This window comes from Vigna unguiculata, chromosome 6 (assembly GCF_004118075.2).
Source record: "Vigna unguiculata cultivar IT97K-499-35 chromosome 6, ASM411807v1, whole genome shotgun sequence".
In the NCBI taxonomy this organism is placed as follows: domain Eukaryota; kingdom Viridiplantae; phylum Streptophyta; class Magnoliopsida; order Fabales; family Fabaceae; genus Vigna; species Vigna unguiculata.
Genome location: NC_040284.1, coordinates 31,313,382 through 31,334,696, shown reverse-complemented (window position 1 = coordinate 31,334,696; position 21,315 = coordinate 31,313,382). Strand labels below are relative to the sequence as shown.

Here is a 21,315-nt window from a genome sequence, read left to right as displayed (position 1 = left end):
AAAAACAGAAAACAAATTTTAAACCGGGTTGACATATATTGATATATTGATCAAAAGTCAAAAAAACAAACATTGATTACTCACAAACTGGCCTCAAAATTTTGCACACTTTATGTTTACGTAAAACAATTATATTTCCTATTTATATATAATAATTATAGATTATTGGTATATCTTTTAAATAATTATATATTGGATCATTGCAATTATTTTATATTTATATCTTTTTACTTTCACTTTTATATATTTGTAGGGTTTTAAATAGTAAATAATAATTTCTTAAAAAAATAAAATTTATAATAAATGTTAAAATAAAAGAAAAAGAGATATAAAATGAATTCTCAATTCTTGTCAAAGACATAGAGTTATCCATTTAAAAATATATAAAATAATATATTTAAGTACGTTACATTTAAAACTAACAAACTAATATATAATCAACCATATTTAATAATATTTTAACCATATTTAAGATTTTATAGGTATGCAAAATTATACAAAATATAATAAATTATAAATTTAATTAAGAATTTGGTGGATGTATGTATTAATCGATCATTTGAGTTAACTGGCTTGATCTTAATAACTCAATTTTGATTTCTCCGGATATAATAGTTTTTCGAATAAAATGATATACAATTTCATAAAACCATAAACTAATATGAGAAAAAAAGATTGATTTATACATTTATAAATAAAAAAAGTAAAAAAGATGAGTGTAATCTAGTCACATTCAAAACCAGCGTACCTACTAATATGTAAACATGTATATCAAGGATTAAAATACATATAAAAATGTAAAATTAAAATTACAGTATAAACTTAAAAATTTTCACCTCATTACAAATTTGTATAAAATATAAAAACTATTTAACTGAGTTAACAAAAAACAGAATGATATATATAATTTAATATTTATATTAGTTTGTAAAAAAAATATAATATGTTTATTTTTATTTTTCTCCTATTCAGTTACAAATTGATAGGGTTATATATGTATTTTGGTCGTATTAAAATATTCACTCCACCTTATATAACAATTCATTATCTAAAACCCTTATTACAGTTTTATCCTTTTGGTGCATTATTGTACACTCATCTCTCTTCTCTATCCCAAATATAATATTGTAAATCAATCTCAAGATATCTTTTCGGGTCGTGTATCTCGGACGGAGATATATTATAAAAATCAGATATAAACGAACATAAAGGCATAAGATATGATTAAATCAGTTTCATAAGAAAATAAAAACAGAAAACAAATTTTGAACCGGGTTGACATATATTGATATATTGATCAAAAGTCAAAAAAACAAACATTTGATTACTGACCTCAAAATTTTGCACAGTTTAAGAATTGTTGATCATCATAGGTTGCGGCTGAAGAAAGAGAAGAGTGGAAAAGAGGAAGTGAATCAGAGGGGATGGACTACTATAGGATTTTGGAGGTTGACAAGAATGTCTCAGAGGAAGAATTGAAGAAAGCCTACAGAAAGCTTGCAATGAAGTGGCACCCCGATAAGAACCCAACCAATAAAAAGGAGGCTGAGATTAGATTCAAACAGATATCTGAAGCCTACGAGGTAACATCATCACTGGTCCTTGATTTGCTGTGTCGGTGTGCTAAAGATGTTAGATTTAGATCCTATGTTTGATTTGAGTCATTACTATTCTGTCTTGGTTAATTGTATTTTTCCTCCTTCAGTTCCTTGATCATTCACAAACCTTGACCTTGATTTTACGCTTAAACCTCGGTCATACTTTAACTGTATTTCGATGACACTGTTCCTAGTTTGACTTCAGTTATTGTTCATTTGTTTCTAACTTGGTCATGATTCAATCTTTTTTTCTTATTTTGTTGTATTTTTCAATCGGTGATGGTTGATCGATCACCTGAGCTGTATTTTCTTTCATGCTTTTACGCAAATCCTTATGTTTGTTTCAATTATTCATCTCTCTCCTCGAGTCTACTCTTCGTTGGAGGCAGTGCAAACTGTGAAATGAATATGAATCGGTATATCGGTTTGGTTATGTTGTTTGATGCAGGTTCTGAGTGATCCTCAGAAGAGAGAGGTTTATGATATGTATGGAGAAGGTGGGCTTAAAGGTGGAATGCCAACACGGGATGAAGGTATGGCTGGTATGGCTTCCTTCTTCCGAACCGGGGATGGCCCACAACCATTTAGGTTCAATCCCAGAAATGCAAACAACATTTTTGCAGAAGTGTTTGGGAGTTCAAACCCATTTGGGGGAATGGGGATGGGAAGGGGATTTGGGTGTGGTGGCAGAGGCATGAGGGGAGGATCGTGGGTATCAAGGTCTTTTGGTGGAATGTTTGGCAATGACATGTTCAGAGAAGGGAGGCCAATGAATGAAGCTCCACGCCGCAAGGCTTCTCCCATCCAAAATACACTGCTTTGCAGCCTTGAGGAACTCTACAAGGGGAGTACCAGAAAGATGAAAATCTCTAGAGAAATTGCACATGCTAGCGGGTAAGTGTTCTTTGCCTGTTATTTCAATTTACACCAATTTGTACTTGAGCCTTCTCTTAATATATATGTCTTCAACAGAATGAGTTCTGTTGTATCTTTTTGACATTTTTATCTAAGCCAAAAAAAATGTGATTGCGACTTTAGATGGTTGTCTGTTAGATGTCTTGATTTGTTGTATGTCCCTCTCTTTTTATATAATTGCGTCGGAGGTATCAGTTGGTGCTGCAAATTTAGCAATCTGTTAACTTTTCCCTTCTTCTTTTTTGGGTCAATGAGTTCTTGTGGTTGGATAAGGATTTGCTACAATCTTGATATGGTCATTGCATTTGTGCCATTACTCATTGTTGGTTCCGAAGTGTGATTGATTGAATATTAATTGGGAGAAATATAGGAATGGAAATAGCTAAGTGAGGTCAAGGTCTTGCCAAGCTTGGCTTGACCTGCTTTATAATCTCCTGACCCAATTTTGGTCAAGTCCATACCCATTTGGCAACACTTTTCAGGTTGGAATTTCAGGATGAGGCTGCCACTATCAAATTCCTAAACACACTTAAATGTTGAAGATATGCATGAAAGTAATAGGTGGTCAGTGATGTTGACTTTTAATTTATCACTCAACTGTGCAAAGGGTGCATACCCGACTCTCTCAGCTACCCTTTCTTCTGTTTGAGCTCTGCAAATTTTTCTCAATGATTAGAAACAAAAGCTTATTCTTTCACTTGCATCTGTCTATATAAGCACAGTCACATTGATATAATACATTTATGTTTGCAGGAGAGTTTTTCCTGTGGAGGAAATATTGAACATTGAAATCCAACCGGGATGGAAGAAGGGAACCAAAATCACTTTCCCAGAGAAAGGAAATGAGCAGCCAAATATTATTGCAGCTGATCTTGTGTTTATAATTGATGAGAAACCTCACAGTATATTTACAAGGGTTGGTAATGATTTGGTTGTGACACAAAAGATATCACCTACAGAAGCTGAAGCTCTACCAGGCTACACCATCCAACTTACAACTCTGGATGGCAGGGGTCTGAACATCGCCATAAACAACGCCACTGATCCAGATTACGAAGAAGTAGTCACCGGAGAAGGCATGCCAATTTCCAAAGATCCTTCAAAGAAGGGTAACCTTAGGATCAAATTCAACATCGAAATCCCAGACGTAGTCGGTGCCTGAGTGCCAACTGTGGCAGAGAGTATCTAGTGTATAATAATAGTAGTCTTTGGTGTTCACATTTTTCCCTTCTGTTTTTCCCTCTTCATTTAGATGGTATGTGACTGATGAAGTTTTTGAAGTGCGTCAATAATGTCATCCACGTAATTAACGATCGGCATATTAAGTATAATATTTTTTTTTAATTATGGGTGGCTGAGTAGTTCAACTGTGTGGCATGGAAAAATCATTAAGAAATAAGGTGTGCGGATTAGACCCCGTGTGGTGTATTAAAACACCACATGATTAAGTAACTGCTCAAATGATTGATATACTTTAGATTTGATTTTTAATTTCTTCATATTTCGGAGTACATAATCATTTCAGTTCAAAATAGACCAAACAATAAGATATAATAAAAATTTATTAATTAATGAGTATCTATTACAAAGAGGGGAGAAAAAAATTACAAAAACAAAATGAGGTTGGCTACTACTATGCCCTCTGCTACAAGACTTTTAAAATACAAGGCTCCATTTTGCATGGATAATATACACTAAATCTACCCTACCATAAACTCATCAAAGCCATGACACGACTTGGAGGTCAGGTGTTTGTAAAGCTGCAATATAAAAAATGTAACGCAGCCTTCAGGTGCGAATCCCCTTCATTGAGAAATTAAAATCCGATGTTCTAATCTGAAGAATCTTCAGACAAAGCTGAGTATGAGCCTCCAACGTTTACTACCCTATTTCCCATCCCATCTGAACCCTCACTCATAACATCCGCTTCTGAATCCTCATCTTCATTCTCTTCAATGCCATTGTCATTGTCGTCTTCAGAAGCATCCACATCTTCGTCACTCATTCCAACCAAATCCCTACTCCATCTGTTGGGGGGAACGCCGTTAAAACCTACCTCCCAGTTTCCTTGATCATATTCCACAGCTTGAGCATGGTCATAATCAGATTCTACCTCTTCGGCACTATTACTATTGTCAGCAGCAACCCCAATGTGCACTGGAGTCATGGGACTTGCCTTTTCTCTATCCCATTCCTCATCCAAGTTTTTCAGTGGTTCTCTATCAATCTTGGAGCTATGGTTGGCTGTTGTATGGCCCAGCAACAAATCTTCAACAGCTCGCTTTCCCACTCTCCGCTTTCTTACCGTTCGGCGACCTCGCCCAGCACCTTGTCCTTGTGTTCCTCGTGCCTGCTGTTTTAGTTTGTGACTTAGATTGACAGTGACCTTAGCATTCTTCCGACCACCATCTCGTTTGGAATTGTACACTCTTTTAGCCAGTTTTTTGCCCCGTCCTTGTTCATTAGTCCCTCGACTACGTTTATTGCCACTTCGTACAATTTTCTTAGGAACAGATTTATCTTTAGTGAATTCATCATGGTCGAATTCTGCTGGTTCAACCTCCCTATTAGATTTCAAGTGAGTATATCTTGATGGAAACCTCTGCAAAAAAAGTAAGTTAAATGTTAATTTGTCATCACAATATCATGAAAAATTTACAGATAAAAAGAACCAGACACAGGAAATATGACAAAAAGGAACATAAATTCAGGCGAACTTGACACCCAATCTGTTTCTAGTCTGTCGGACATTAGCTCAGCCTCAGTTCAGATTAAAATGAAAAGCTGCGGCAGAGCTTATGCATAGAAAAAATTTCATGATAACATTAATCCTGTCACATAAGACTAAAAGCAATACACTATAAAGGAAAAATTGAGACTCACTATGTATTCTCTTGCTTCTTTTTCCTCAGAAGGCTCTAGTCTTTCGGGCTTTACATAGCTGATGGATGAATCAATCTCAAAAAGTCTGAGAGACAAAGCAGCAGTTGTTAGTGGAACCCATGGAAGGACAGGAACAGATTCAGGATCAGTTGAAGCCGGCCCAGAACATTCTAACATACTGCTTGATCCCAACAATTCATCTGTTGTAGAGAAGTTAGATGACAGAAAATCTCGCCGTAGTGCTTTCTCAAATAGGGTCAATATCTGCAGAATGAATTGATTAATTCATACATGTCTGAGTAGGCATATCAGATCTACAGAAGCTAGAACTTTAAGAATTGAAAGGGAACCTGTATAAGTTCCTCAACAGAAGATGATTTGCTCAACTTTACACCCCAGTGCTTCCTAATATCATCGGTCCAATTTGTTCCAAATGCTTCAGATAGAACAGATACCTGTAAACATAAAAAGTACAATGTACTCCTCAAAGTCAAACTAACAGGACAAAATAACAGACTAAAATTTAATAGAAAACAGGGTTCCAGGTGAAAGCAGAGTTACCATTAACTCACCTCCATACAAGCCAACAGGAACTTAAGCAATCTTGTCCGCAAGGGAAGAGAGTATTCCAAAATACAATTATCTTTGGATAATTTGTCTCGACATTGAAATGCATGCTTAGAAAAATTAAATCCATTATTTGAGGAAAAGGTCCGGTGGCAGGAACTGCAATGGGAGTCTTCAACAAAATAAAGATCGAGACAGATATCACAAATGTCCATCTGAGGTTTGCATCTCTTTATCCCATATTTCATTGCACATAAAACTGATGAATTAGAGCATTCTTTCCACAACCACTTCTGAAAATCATGATACCTTCTCAAGGCAGCTTTCTTCTCACTTTCACTTTTCCCAAGCTCAATTTTGAAGGACGATGAAACTTCAGATGTATCAGTGTTCAAGTTATGGAGGATACTGCTAGGACTGTCAGATCCAGCATTGGGGTCAGGGATGGAAAATGGTTCACTAGCTTCAACTTTAATAGAAACTTCGCCTTTGCTTCCATTTTTGGCACAATCTGCATTCCTCTTACGAACGTTTTCTTTAAAGGAATTCTCAATCTTTTGCAACATTAAGCGCAAATGAGATTCCCTGAGCCCACGTGAATCCAATGATGTCAAAAGAGAATCAAAGGCCTGCATTTTAACAGTAGAATAAATAACATGGTAACTAAAACAAAGCATAATAAAGGCAACATATTTTCAACAAATTTGGCCCCTGAAGATTTAAATTAATCGCACATTTAAATAATAACGAAAAACGAAACTTACATAAAAGACATACAAAATAATTACCATGAATAAAACAACAGGCAAGCAAATGTTTAAATTTCAAAGGCTGAGGGTATGTCTTGTTCGATATCTAAAAGAAGACTTGCTGTGTCCTAAGTCCTAACATACATGCCATTAAAAGCATGCAATGGGATATAATAAACATGTCAAAATCAATTTACAATTTAGTTTATCAGCAAAGCAGAGATCATCTCGAGGAAACTACAGTTAACCCAAGATACCTCTTCAGAATCAATGAGCCACCACTTGCCATCATGACATTCAACAAAAATCCTGCCAGAACCAGGATCACTGCTAGATGCAGATGCAACAAACTGCCAATATCGATTACGTCTGCGATCTTGGCCAAGGGGTAACGACCTGTAGACATACATCTCCTCCGCTAAGTGGGCAAAATAAGATTTCAACTGTGAACGTGACCTTTTGGAATATTGTGCAGGTACTTGAGTCTGAGGGATGTCTGCACCAGTACCAATGACAAAATCTTGAATTGATGAGGACTTCTCCATAGGCATGCTTAGTGCAACAGGAGCTCCCTTTTGGTTCTCTGCAGTGCTGGGTGATGCTTCATTATCGTTAATATTAATGTCAAGCATTATTGGGCTTTGGTGTCCCTCCGCAGCTGGATATGTGTATTGTGTTTCAACTTTATTTCCAGTAAGAGATGGAAAGTCTAATTTACTAATATTATCATCTTTCAGACGAACTTTATCAATCTGTGCATCTGCCCACATTTGTTTCTTCAGAGCATTTGCTGATTCCAGTCGATCCTAAAAAACTCATCATGTCAACTTTAAAACTATAGAAAAATAAACTTAGAGAACACTTTAGACAGAAAAGATATTACCTCAAGGACAACACGGATTGAATTTCCTTCATTTGCCACACCAACCAAAGCAACAAGAGCATTTAGACGCTCCTCTACGCTGAGATCAGAATATTCTCCTTCTGCAAGTCCTAGAATCCAGGACTCTCCAGATATGCTTTCATCAATTTCCATATTATCTTGATCAAGATTCCCAGCATTTAAATCTCCACAAGCAACAGGTCTAGTGACAGAACTGGGACAATCAGCACCCGTTGAACCATTCTTAGGAAGACAGGGTAAATCTGTATCAAACTCATTTTGAATAAGATCTATGTTGTGACCCAAATTTTCTTTTCCATTTGATGAGCAAATGTTTGTGTCATCATACTGTTCAGAATTTTGGTTTGCACTCAAAGGATTCACTAAATCATCATCTTCAGGATCCTCATCAACTTCATCACTTTCTGACTCCTCTTCTCTTTCAACATCATCAGCATCTTCACCAGCTAGAAACCCATTTTCAAATATCTGAATTTTCTTTCTTGCTTCTGAAAGAATGGAATCAGCATCAGCAGGATCTTTTCTGAATGCATCTCGTACACAATATGTTGATGGAGCTATTCTTTCAAACAATTTAGTGTCTCTTGTCAAAGCAACAGAAATTGATGCTTCAGGAGTCTTGCTGGTCGTTAGGTCTCGAAGACCAGATTTCTGAAAAGAAAAGAAACATAAGGACAAATTTGACAATTTTAGAAAGAGCAACTGCTAAGAAGATAGGCATTTCACCTGAATTTTTTCTGCAAGCTCCAGTACTGTCAAGCCCTTGCTACCCTCCAATGAGAGAACATGAAATGCTGCAAATTTAACTGTTCCAGGAGTTAACCGGTGCCTTGATCTTCGGGGAGCTAATAGACCTCTCTCTTGCATTTTGGCCACAGCACTTTCAGCTGCTGAACCATTACGAAGTGTAGAAATGATATCTACACAACTTTTTCCCTGGAATAACAAATACATTTTGAACCACTTAATCAGAGTAAAGACATAAATCCATTGCCTAAAACAATTGAAAAAAAACGAATGCTCCGTGAGCTGAAATGATAACACAAATGTTTCAGCCTATGGGCACTACAATGTCGCAGCATCCATTTAACATAAGATCTTGATCTAAATATTTATACGCAAATAAAGAAAGTGAACCTCGTCTTTATCAATTGCATATGACCATGCAATACTTCTTTTCTTCAGATGCGGTCCTAATCCTGCAGACAGTGCTAACTGTCGGAAAATTTCTGGCCATGTCAACTGATTCAAGTTCTTCTGCCAATTTCGTATGTCAAAGCCCCATGCATATGCCTAAACCATAATGAAGACGAATTCGTCTGAGTCAACAGTCTCAGGCCAAACTAGTATGTCTCAAAAGGAAAAATAAAATTTAAGATATATTTCAACTTACTCCTTCCACGATCTCTGGATGGCCACCTCCAGGATTAGCAGCTCCGTTTTGATTCATCCCCAATCCTGTAGAAGGTGTCCTAGCAACATCTTCAATGTCCTTTATTATCACCTTGAGAAGAGCCACATGTATCTCGCCCAACAATCTAGAATCCTGCAATCAAATGGTTTGAACGGAACACACATAATAAGCAAGAAGTGCACAAAATTCAGTTCATCTGCAGTACAAAATCAATAACAAAGGTCAAATTTACTCACATAGTCATGAAATGCCTGTACAAACTCATCAAGAGTAAAAGGCCATAAATCAAGAACATCAGCAAAAGTAATCAAGAATCTCCAAACCTGAAATAGAGGAGTAGAACACAACTTTCAAACCTTAAATTCGGAATCCTCAATTTTAAGCTTAAGAACAATAAAGAACAATATGAATTATCTCAGAATTACATATAAGATCTGAACATAAATAACCTTCACTATCATATACAGGTAGATGAACAAATTTAATCAAACATTTCAAATCATGGACTAATATAAACCAATGTCAGAAACTGAGAAAGAGTAAAATTCCTCTTCCCCGTTTGGGCAGAGCACCAGAGCCAGAATTAACTGGTTCACAGCAAAATTAACATACACTTTCATATAATGGTGAAAGAGAGGAATACAAACATACCATGAGAAGGTTGCCAACATTCTGTTCTGAGTTGCTCCAGGGTTGGATAGCAAATGGTTTTCTCAGCTTTACACTTTTGGGGGGAAATACACACAATGAATCTGCAGTTCAGCAAGAATTAGTAATAGAACCTAATTATGTAACATTATAAAGAGCAACATCATGATAATTGCTCACCCCTAAATGATTCAAGGTTCTGCAAAGTATCAAGATCAATATGAATAATAGAGGAAAGCCCTTTGCTTGCAGCAGCCAACTCCATCAATTCCAGTTGTTCATCCTCAATAAGCTCCATAGATTCTTTAGCTATTCTCCGAGCATTTGCCTTCTCAAGTGCAGCTTTCCTCCTCTCTTCCTCCTTCTCTTTGCGGATCTCTTCTTTTTGCCTCCTTTTCTCAGCCTTTTTTTTACAAAAGACAGCAAGAAAAAGGAGCAATGTACATTAAAAATCCAGATTGTTTGAATATTTGCCAATGGATTATAACCAATAGGGTTTAAAAAATTACTCTCAAATGTTCTTTCAACAAAAACTTTTCCCTACGCTCCATTTCCCGCCTTTGCTCACGTTTTGATCTTTCCTCTTCTCGCTGTTTCTCACGCAACAACCTCTCTTCTTCCTTCCTTCTCTCACGATCTTGCCTTTCCATTTCCTTCTTCAATCTCTCTTCACTCTGAAAGGGAGAGGGGAATAGAGGGTTAGCTAAAGAGAAGGGCATGTCTTTTAAGATCTATAACATGTACCGTGGCAAGGTAGGTGGCTAGCAAAACAGCCGTTTTAATAAAACATTAAAACCTTTCGTCTGAGGTTATCTTGTTTCTCAAGCTCTTTCCGCATCCTCATTTCATAAGCTTCAACTTCCTTTGCAACTCTGGCTTCATCAATCTACATAAACAACGTCAAAAATATAGATCATCCTTCGCAAGTAATATTGTTTTAACATAGCCAAGGAAAATGACAAAAAATACTTGACAAAAATTACAAAATTCAAGTAATACCTTCCGTTTCCTCTCCATCCTCAATACTGCATCATTATGGGATACTTGCCCACCAGGTAAAGCATATGGAATTTCTTGTCCAACAATTGGGTGATCAGTAGTATAGTGGGAGTTCATTCCAGTATTAGTTATGTTTATGTGAGGTTCCCTTTTGGGTACAACATCATTTTCTCGAGGGGGAGATGGATAGGGAATCACTTGCTTGTCCTGTGGTTGAGACAAAAGACGAACACGAGAAGAATGACTTTGAGGAGCATGAATTCTAGGTTGTTCATTTCCAAGGGGAAAAGGAGTTCTTGCCGGACCCTCCATTGGTTCATGTAAATGGGGCAGGTTTAGTTGTCCAAAAACATCAGCTCTAATGCCAGACTGGCTTGGAAGAAAGGGATATTCATGGAATGTCCTTGCTATTGCCTGTAACGGATTCCATTTAAAACCCAAATATCATATTAACAACAAAGAGAAAGAGTTGACAATAAATATGATCAAAATATGAAAAGATAAAAGCCATTTTTTCTCAAACATAAGTAAACTGAGGAAAGACTATTAAGAGCATTAAAAAACATTGTGAATGAAAGCATTTAAATAAATATACCCCTGACTAAATTAAAAAATAAACAGCAGCATACAAAGGGAATGCGTAACAACACATGTGCATTAAATTTATTTATTCTTTCAGACAAATAAAATCCAAATAAACGATAGAGGCTAAAGTACTAATATGCCTGATATCACAATTCAAGCTGATAGTACCACTATGCCTTAGGAGAAACGGTGAAAAACTAAATACCAAATAGTGCAGCAAAAAAAGAATACCCTAAATCCTAAATAAAAGAATACCATTATATACAGACATGAAGGAAAAAAATTAAAAAATGTGCCAATCTTGATAACTAAATCACACAATCACGATTAAAAAAGGGTTTTCTTTTAACATGCACCTCAATCATAGTTATCAACTTCAGACAGCAGTGGGAACTTACACCAAAAATGCTCTAGGATAGAGCATAGCAGGATGAAAGCTATTTAAAATTTTTATAAATATATATTTACATATATAATCAATACTATGTACTGTACATAGTTAACTATAAAATGCTCCAAAAATTGCCAAATTTAATGGCATATTAAGAATTGTCTAAAAAATTCATAGATCTTAAACAAAAAATGCAAGTAAATAACACAAGTTAACAAAAAGTAACACTAGGTACAGATAAGTAAACAGACTAACAGAGAACAGACATGGCGACTCTTTTCAGAAGAGAAAGAAGGCTGGACTTCATTGGCAGTGGCCTGAGATGCAGTGATCTATGGCAGAGATGAAAGGGGGAACTAGGGTTTTACCTTTCTAGGTCTGACCAACGCTAAATGTCACTTACATACTAGAGCACGAGCAACATTGGGTTTCATCCCCCATCAAGATTGCACCACTGTTGTGTGCAACAGAACCACAATTTGGATGCCATGACCATAAAAACAAACACACTTCGAAATGGCCACTCCACGCAAAGATTACACATGATTAATAACCCAGAGCTCAATACAAGACTGATTTGATGGGATACTGAATTTTGGGCTTAAGCCCAATCATTGATATGAAAAGGACAAGAACTGATTGTTGGATTCAAGTCCAATGAAACCAATGATCTGGAAGGTTTATTACAGAAGCCAGAAAAAAGATAAACTGAGAGGAAGTTAGGAAGAATACTAAGGTGCCAAGTTTGCCACCCGAAGGAGGATAATAGGGTGTTGAACGGACTGTATCATTTTAGAGCAATGCTGTTATTTGAGAGTCTTGAACTCTGGATGATGACAAATAAGCTTGAAGTGAACTTCGATTTTCAGTCAACTCCAGGGGTAATATACAGTTGCTTCCTTTTCTGAATATTCTGTGCCCTACCATAATTTAACAGACAAAAACACTAGAAAGTTACAGCATAACGAAAACCAACCTTATTTGTCCTAACATCATGTCTTTCATACATTTTATTGTCATAGGCAAGACTAGGCCGCTTTTGAGGATCTGTAACAGCTGCACCAAAAGAAAATACTAGAACTATAAGTAGCCAATCAAGGCACATGCACCCATAACAAACAATTATTCATCAAGTAAACCCTCACTTCAGTATCTTAAATTATTGCATGCATTAGTCCTTCTAGTCGCCTTAGCAAAACTTCACATTGGTCCCAAAATTTGGAAACATTCATCTCCGTATAGTCCAATGTGAAAGGTGTACCACAAATATAGCAACTAAAGCGGAGATTAAGCAAATTTATCAACTAGAATGATCAACAGATACTTATCAGATTAAAATGAGAGTTCATTCATTGATCATCAGCAACTTATAACATAAAAGTAATGCTTTTTAAAATTCTTTAAGGTTGAAAAACAGCCAGAAGGATGACAACAAAATCAAAATAAGAACCTTACACCCCTTTCTGATGATACACTTAAACTGAACACCCTAGACACTAGTTGATCCCATTACCGCTTCACAAAATAAAAGCCACATACATATAAAAAATTGAAACTCCGTAGTTCACATCAATATCATCAAACCTATGTACTAACATACAAAGAAAAGTCAGTAAACAAAGCATAGAAGGCTAGTTCGGTAAACGGTTGAATTGCATATCCCATAAAACCCCAATAATTTAAAAAAATAAAAAATAAAAAATAAATAAATAAATATAAACAGGAGTTAAAAAGAAAACACACTATTATACATTGATAGCGGTCACTAAATTCAACCCAAATACACAAACATCCACCTAGTCAAAGAACCAAAGACCATACCTAAGGGTGCCCCAAATGCATCTGGTGGCAAGGGATCAAACTCGACTCCAAGAATAGGTCCATCTTCCCTCAAAGGCTCCCCCAACTGAGCCTCCACACAAGCAATTGCTCTAAGCTCCATTATAGTCTGTGGCGACTCATAGTAACCCCCCCTAGGCACCACATTCCTCAACTCCGAACGGGTAAACGGACTGGACCCTGAACCCGACCCGGATCCGTATTCAGCACCCACTTCAGAAGCTAGCTTGGGCTCCTCAACCGGAGAATCAGTTAACGCCGCAGCCTTACGCGGCTTTTTCAACGGCAAGTCCTTCTTGTCCTTCAACCGCCGGTGACAGAACCACATCTGCAACTGCCGATCCGACAACCCCAACTTCTCAGACAACTCTGCTCTCATCATCTCGGACGGGTAATTCTCCACTGACCAAAAGTACAAAAATAAAAATAAAAAATCAGTGAACAATAAACCTATAAATTGAACAAGAAAAAAAAAAAAAAGCTTAACAACCACAAACCAGCATAAGCTTTCTCGAGCGTTTCAAGCTGAAACGGCGTCTTCATTTGGCGCTTGGGCTTGCTCTGACCCTCACTCGAATTTCCAAATTTGCTGTTACTTTCATTGTTGTTGTTGTTGTCATTGCTGTTTTCTTCCCTCTTCACCTCGTTGTTCTCTGCCTCCGCCTCCATGGATCGAGATCGAACCACTTTTCCCCTTCAAACCCTAAGAATCCACAACGAAGCCACCAAAAGAAACACAACCACGCAGCACAGAGAGGAAAGGGAAAAAATAATTAGGGCAACTGAATGGAATCGATTTTAGTGTTTCTTTGTTTTTATTTATTTTTGTCATCTCTTTTTCTCTTTGGAAATCAAAAATTCCGTGATAGTCAAGGAATGGAAAGGCACAGAATTATTATCCTTTGATGAAAAATAAATAAATGGCAACACGATAATTTAAATTGAAAAGATAAAAAGAAAAGCAGCGTGTAATAAGAGATTGAAAAGATAGAACAATGAAGATGAAGAATAAAAGAACAAAATCCAAAACAATAATAAAGCAATATTAATAAAAAGGGTGATAATCCGAAAGCAAAAATAATAACCAAACAACAACAGTTCCTCTTCTTGACTACTATAACTCCTCTGCCACCTTTCATAATAATTTCTTGTAATTATTAATTACAATTAGGATCATAATCTGATGCTCGTGTCAAACAGGAGGGCCAGCTAAAAAACAAAACCAAACCCGAAGAAAGAAGGGTGTCCTTTTTTTCTCTTTTGTTTAAGTTTCTAAATTTCGTGTTTTTTTTATTAACCAAAATCAGATGTTTCTCTCACTGCGTGTGTTTGTGTGCATCACTTTCTCTCCCCCACGTTGTTTTAATTCGATGAACTTTTTATTCTGAGCTTCTTTCTCGTCTCGGCTTTGATTTTTCTCTCGTTGAATTTTCTTTTGCCTTTGTTTTCCTTTTTTTTTTCATATTACTTTAGTTTGGGATGTAATGTAACTTTGGTCAATTCAATTGGTTAAGTGCCTGAGGGAATTGGAGAGAGAAGAATTACTGAATGTGTTTTTGTTGAAGGTGGTGCGTTGGATTGGTTCTTTACAAAGATGATTTCCAAGGCTCAGTTTTGGTGATTCGGTATCTTCGGGGTGCTATGATCGAATCGATGTTCTAGGTTTGTGTTTTTGTGGGGCCCGTTCTGGTTCCTGTGGCTACCACACATCATTGAGTTGGGCTTCTTTTTGGACTTCCAGTGTTTTTGGGCCTCAGAGTCAGAGATCAAGATTCTGCACTCGTCAAACTCTGTTCTCTTCCATTGACCAAAATAAAAACCATTTTTTTCTTACATGAAAATGAAAAAAAAAGATCATTTACAGAAAGTTTAATCTTTAACCTAAAATAGTAGTTTAAGTAAACAATCAGATACAGTTTCCGAATGTGTGTACTTCTACAACATTGAATAGTTTGCAGTTCAAAATTAGATTTTTTTAGTATTGGTTGGTGTGTGGAGGACTCTTTCTAAATTCTTGAAATTTGTTGAATTGATTAATGTCTATACGTGATATAAATGGGAATATTCAACTAATGGTCAAAGAAATTCATAAAAGAAAAAAAAAAACAGAAACTAATGGTCAAAGGCAGAAAAGGGTTCAACTAACAAAAGTTTGACGATGATTATTAATGTGGCCGATCAAGTCAAAACCTTGCAATTAGTGGTTAGTGAAAAAGATTTCCTTTTTGATTTTGATAATCATATTGGTAAAAAATAAACGACATCCTTAATCTTACCAAATAACCAACATGTGATTGTTTTATCGGTACATGTGTGGTTCTCTTTAGGAAGAATCTTAAGTTTAAATTTGTTTGTGAAAAAGGAAAAGAACTCTTTCTGGAAGAGTTAATTTTACTATACCGGAAAATTATCTTCCAAGAGTTTTCGAGGAGTCCAAATTCTCGATTTTTTTTTATGTAGTTCTGTTGAACATTACGTTAATATTTTAAATATTTTTTTAATATATTTTAAAACGTTAAAATTAATAATAATTAATGTATTATAAAAATACAGTAGTAGAAGAACAGCATAAAAACCAGAAAATCCAAATTTGTCTGTAACAGTTTAGTCTCCCGTACATGCTTCTACTCTAAACATTTAAAATAAACCTTACCAAACAGAAAATGACATGTCAATAGATCAATTCAAAAAATATTAACAAAGTCTAAAGCAAAATAAATAGTCTAGAAAAGCTGAATTTAAATATAGTGTTGGTCCTTTAATATTAAGAATGTTCATACTGAGGAAACTAATAAATTTTATTAACTTTATTAAAATATTTATAAAATTCTCTATTTTATCATCTTCATCTCTGCAGTATAATAAATACATATATAATCTAATTAAATTTATCTTAAATTTTTAAAATAAGAGTTAAATAGAAATCAAATTGTAAAAAGTACAACAGATAAAAAAAAACTTATTAATAAGTGGAATTGTAGTAATAATTGCAGATAGGATAATTAATATGTTTGTATGTATGTTATGCAAATCAAAATTACATATTCACAAAATGATGAGATTAAAAGTGAATTTATTTGGGGATTGATAATTTATAGTTATGGTTATAATCATGACTATATGTCAGACATAATAAATTATAGTAATTCATTCATTTGACAGCTAAATGAATTAAACAAATTATATCTAGTATATGACAATAACTTATGTAGTTTACAGTTTCTTTAATATAACTATTGATTCGTTTAACTACATAATAAATGTTTAATGATTCAAGTACTTAAATTTCTTTTACATTTTCAACATTCATGCAAATGAGGTACACCTACATACAGACATCACTAAATATAAAATGATTTGATAAATTTCATAGTCATTCCATGGTTATCTAAATGGGTTTAATTAGTCGGATGGTACCCACTTTTGTTTATATGTGTCAGTTTGGTACCCGCTTTTAAAAATGTGTCAATCTAGTCTTAACTTTTGAAAAAGTATCTTAAATAAGTCCCTTCTAGACAAAAATGACTAAAGTCATTAATTTAATTCATCACTTTTACTACTAAATTTTAATATAAATATCAATACTTAATTTTGTAAGTCATTTTAAATATCAATATCCTTAACGATGTTAATAATTTTTTGCTGAAAATGACCTAATTGAGGCATCTTTTCAAGAGTTAGGATTTAATTGACATTTTTTTAAAAGCGGATACCAAACTAACACATTTGAATGAAAGTAGGTATCACCCGACTAATTAAACCTTTATAAAGAGTAAGGTTTTGTCTTTATTCTAAAACAAATAATAGCCAGTGCATACGAGGAGTTTTACTTTTCGTTTTTTTATTTCCAAGGGTTATATTATGTACTTTATTCGTAAAACAGATTTTCACTTTGCATAGTTGTATAATACACATATGAATGTATAGCATACAACGCAAATTATGATAATTTTAAACACTTTTTTTCACCCATCATAGTTGAGATCAAACATTTTGCATGCATATCAGGGTTAATACCAGTTTTGTAATTATTAAACTTTGCTGTTGAAAGAATATTAAAAGAGAAACAATGAATGTATAGAACACTATGACATAGGTTTGACTTCAGGAAATAGTTTTAGAATATAAAGTGACATCTTGTTTCCATATGGTAATTTTACATGCATAAGGTTAATTTTCTATGATATAATATAAAATAAGTTAAAGATGAGTAAATATGATCCGTAACACCACTGATCCAAAGAATAAAAAGAAGGGATTATGTGTTTTAGATGTGGAAAGGATAATTGAGACTTGATTGAAGACATTACTCTAGAATGGAAATTGCTACAAAGTGTTTGATATTCAGGAGTGAAATCACATTGTTGTGTTGCATTTCTTCAAGGTAGGATTCAATTCATTGAACAGTTATCCGAAGGATCTATTCTTGATCAAAAGGAAAACCAACTTGGCGTAAAATTTTGCTTTTGTATTCAAGACAGTGCTTATAAGTTCTAACCAATGGAATAATACAAGATTTAAACAATGAATGTGGACTGAATTTAAGTAATTTGTTCCAGAAACAAGGTCTAATCCATCCAATTAAACTATAGAGATGGGTGACAAAGTTGATAGTAAACATAAAAGATCATTAATTTGTTGAAAGGGGGAATCCAATTCCATGCCTCTGTGTAGGAAACGCAACAAAGAACATGCTGCCCAAAACGCCAATTCCCACTGGCAATGCCGTGAGGATTTCCTGTATCTGAGTTGAGGGTGCGGGAAAGAAGCAATTCACCACATTTTGATCAAACAACGCAATTGCTGCAAACACCAAAACTGACATCACTGCATGCACGATATCTATGAACTTGAGGCAATATTTTGCAGCAAGTTGAGGTGGAAGAGTGGTTGATCCATCAATGACCCACAAGCCCCTGCGGGTGGCAAACCCATAGCAGATGTTCCCCTTGTTGTCTCTGAAGCTATCAGTTAAACATAACAGGAAGCAGGAAGCAGCACAGAGAGATACAAGTGCAGCAGTCATGGCCTTGCTGACAGAGTCACAGTTGCCAAGGTTTGTGAAGATCGGAGACAGAAGTTGGAAAGCAAGAACTGTGCCAGTTGGTAAAAGGTTGGCCAAATGAGCAGTGCTCTGAAATGTCTGACTAATGGCTTTCTGAATGAGGTTCCTCTCTGCTTCTGGCACCTCACTATCTCTCAGCAGTGCCACCCTTTCTTCATCCTTCTCACTTTCTATTTTGATGTCCATCGCTTGTTGAACCTTTTAGCAGCGTCTGATGTTTGTGCTTTGGTCACCTCTGTGAAATGGTGTTTATCTATATAGCTCAGCATATTTGAGTGGCGCTAAAGGGAGGGAAAGTGAAGGAAGGGAAGAAAGGTTTGTGATTACTTGCAAGGAACACAAACTAAACTTGATAAAGCAGCTTTCCCGAGATTCCTGTGAGAGAGTTAGTTAGAAATAACTGATGCTTATTAATACAACCTTTGTAGAAATGAAAAGTAGGATAAGATTATTGTTTCATGGGATCTTCTTAAAAGGCTCACTGCACACTTCCCTGAGTTACACGTTAGTTGCAATCTCTTCCCACAATTCATGTACTTCTACAATCAAACACTTACACGGTACATTATACCGACACATCGTTTGCATTGTCTTCTTTTCAATCGTTAAGACTCAATTAATAATCATTAATCAATAAAATGATTCTGTTTATTTTTACCTTGCATAATCATTAACTCAGAAAACAAATGCTTAAAAAGACAGTTTAATCTTGCAAGAAAGAAATCTTCTACTCTCACTTTTTTTTTCCTCTTCCAATAGCTACTCTTACTGATTTCCTAGTAATTTTCTATACCCTGTTGGTAGCTTTCTCCGAACTGAAAAGATAGAAATTTGATTCATATATTGTCGAATTAATAATACGTTTTTCTTCTTTAATAAAAAATAGGACAGTAATACTTTGACACCGTCCGATTTTCTCTAACTTCCATTTAATATTTAAAAAACTATTATAATATTTATTTTTAGAATATTAATATAATATTTTATTATTAAATTTGATGTCAAATGTAAGTCAAAATTAAAGACGGTGTAAAAATAATTTTTTTCTAAAAGATATTCATTTCAGTGAAATGGAGAAGAATCCATTACTGCACCCCATGTAAAGGTCCACCAAAGAAAATTGGCTTTGTTGAACTCCTTTAGTCTTTCTTTTACTGCACCCCCAGGATTACTACCGGCACCTCCTACTACTACTGAAAAGACTAAAATATTCTTCTGGCTGCGTCACGTCGTTGCCGCTACGACTATCATTATGTCTTCTTCTCTGTTCACCTCCAACTGCCGGTAGCCCAGTGGCAAATTTAAAGGAAATTTTTTGGTATGGTAATTTGTTTTGGGTATACAAATATATAAAATAAACTAAAATTTTAAAATATATTTACATTTACCTATTTCTTTGTATATAATAAAAAAAAATTAGGGGGACCAAGCCCCTCACTCACTATTAAACTCTAACACTAATTAGACTCACTAAGAGAAAAAAAGGAAAAGAAGAGGAAGAAAAAAAAAAGAACACGAAGAAAAGAGCGTAAAACAAGTGTGTTGAAAAATTTGTTTCAAAAACTTAATTCTTAAAATACATCTAATATAAACATCTACATGTTTTAAAAAAATTATTCCAAAAACTCGCGCTAGTAAATATCTTATATGTTTCAAAATCTTCTTCTAAACAAATTACAGAATTGGTAATATCAAAGTCACTACTTTAAATTTAAAATTACAGGTGCAGTTAGTAATTATGATATGCAGCGAGTAAAGTCCCTATTTGTAAATAGTAAGGCCCACGGTCTTTAATCCCTGGTAAGTTCTAGTGTAACCCCCAAAGGTGAAGGTTCATTTCTGAATTTGTACCGATAACCCTAACCTTATTATACGATAATCATTTGATACATAATTCATTTGACACACACTAATAATTTTAATTGATTGTTAATTAGTATAATTACAATAACAATAGTATTAAAAATGATATTAATATATAAAAGTACTTGAAGTAAATGACTTGTATAAATTTTATTTAGTTAACATTTTAGTTTATTAGAATGTGACAAGGTTTTATAAAATAGATTGGTCTTATATGGAACTTCATCAGACATAGGTTCGTAAACTCGTATGATAGAAAGTACGATTTTTTTTTAAATGTCAGCCATTTACTATCATTAATTTTTACGAAAAGCTGACAAATACTAGTAATCAATATTTTTATTTAGAAACTACAAATTAGAATTCATTTTTTTTTAATTTAAAACTGAGTCTAAAATGAGTTTAACTTCGTTTTAATCAAACACGTTGTATTTTAAATACACATTTTAAAAATCCCAACTACCCAAAGGAAGGCTAACGTGTAGGTTTATACCAAATAGTAGTGTTTTTGTCCTGAACTTAGGTAGGTTTAGTTTCTGCCAATAGTCATCTAAGGTGTGTTTATCATAATAAATTCTATTATTTCTAAAATTCCTATCATAAAACAAAATTAGTCGCACTTCAAAGTTCAATCAGTTTTTGTCGTAAATTCTAGTACGCAGCAAGTCAATAAAAATTCAATGTTCCGCTTGGACGTTCGAGATTAATTTGTTATCACGCTATTAATAATCATGAACATTTTTAAAACCCTGAATCATACCAGATTACATTATGACGCTAATGGTTGGAGTGATTAGGAATATATTATAAATTAAATTTTATGATAAATATAGCACTATTTTAAAACTACTTCCATTAACTTTTTTTGCCTAGACAGATTAACTTTATATGGTTG

General features: G+C 34.7%; 3 protein-coding genes across 3 annotated transcripts; 1 reads left to right on the top strand and 2 right to left on the bottom strand.

Annotated features, from left to right (window-relative positions):
* The first annotated feature begins 1,217 nt into the window (after positions 1 to 1,217).
* LOC114187088 (dnaJ homolog subfamily B member 4-like) lies at positions 1,218 to 3,860 on the top strand. The gene is made up of 3 exons (XM_028075217.1): positions 1,218 to 1,583; positions 2,047 to 2,492; positions 3,267 to 3,860. The coding sequence occupies exons 1-3, from the start codon at positions 1,425 to 1,427 to the stop codon at positions 3,673 to 3,675; spliced, it is 1,014 nt and encodes a 337-aa protein (XP_027931018.1). The 5' UTR covers positions 1,218 to 1,424; the 3' UTR covers positions 3,676 to 3,860.
* Positions 3,861 to 4,056: 196 nt separating this feature from the next.
* On the bottom strand, positions 4,057 to 14,858 carry LOC114187087 (homeobox-DDT domain protein RLT1). Its single transcript, XM_028075216.1, has 18 exons — positions 13,990 to 14,858; positions 13,475 to 13,894; positions 12,630 to 12,709; positions 10,678 to 11,091; positions 10,475 to 10,564; positions 10,188 to 10,352; positions 9,859 to 10,081; positions 9,682 to 9,782; positions 9,267 to 9,353; positions 9,010 to 9,162; positions 8,754 to 8,909; positions 8,343 to 8,552; positions 7,596 to 8,267; positions 6,970 to 7,518; positions 5,969 to 6,592; positions 5,747 to 5,851; positions 5,397 to 5,660; positions 4,057 to 5,115 (listed from the first exon to the last, which is right to left on the bottom strand). Exons 1-18 carry the CDS (start codon positions 14,159 to 14,161, stop codon positions 4,345 to 4,347), a joined length of 5,256 nt encoding a protein of 1,751 aa, XP_027931017.1. The 5' UTR covers positions 14,162 to 14,858; the 3' UTR covers positions 4,057 to 4,344.
* A 3,081-nt stretch (positions 14,859 to 17,939) lies between these two features.
* Positions 17,940 to 18,806, bottom strand: LOC114187544 (protein DMP4-like). Its single transcript, XM_028075818.1, has one exon. The coding sequence runs from the start codon at positions 18,741 to 18,743 to the stop codon at positions 18,123 to 18,125; it is 621 nt and encodes a 206-aa protein (XP_027931619.1). The 5' UTR covers positions 18,744 to 18,806; the 3' UTR covers positions 17,940 to 18,122.
* Positions 18,807 to 21,315: the final 2,509 nt, after the last annotated feature.

Bases quoted from the DNA above. Each gene is read 5' to 3' on its own strand.
- LOC114187088 (XM_028075217.1), top strand. From the start codon at position 1,425: ATGGACTACTATAGGATTTTGGAGGTTGACAAGAATGTCTCAGAGGAA. The intron at 1,584-2,046 runs GTAACATCATCA...TGTTTGATGCAG, and splicing joins AGATATCTGAAGCCTACGAG to GTTCTGAGTGATCCTCAGAA. The intron at 2,493-3,266 runs GTAAGTGTTCTT...TTATGTTTGCAG, and splicing joins GAAATTGCACATGCTAGCGG to GAGAGTTTTTCCTGTGGAGG.
- LOC114187087 (XM_028075216.1), bottom strand. From the start codon at position 14,161: ATGGAGGCGGAGGCAGAGAACAACGAGGTGAAGAGGGAAGAAAACAGC. The intron at 8,910-9,009 runs GTAAGTTGAAAT...ATTATGGTTTAG, and splicing joins ATCCAGAGATCGTGGAAGGA to GCATATGCATGGGGCTTTGA. The intron at 8,268-8,342 runs GTGAAATGCCTA...TTTTCTTTTCAG, and splicing joins AGCTTGCAGAAAAAATTCAG to AAATCTGGTCTTCGAGACCT.
- LOC114187544 (XM_028075818.1), bottom strand. From the start codon at position 18,743: ATGGACATCAAAATAGAAAGTGAGAAGGATGAAGAAAGGGTGGCACTG.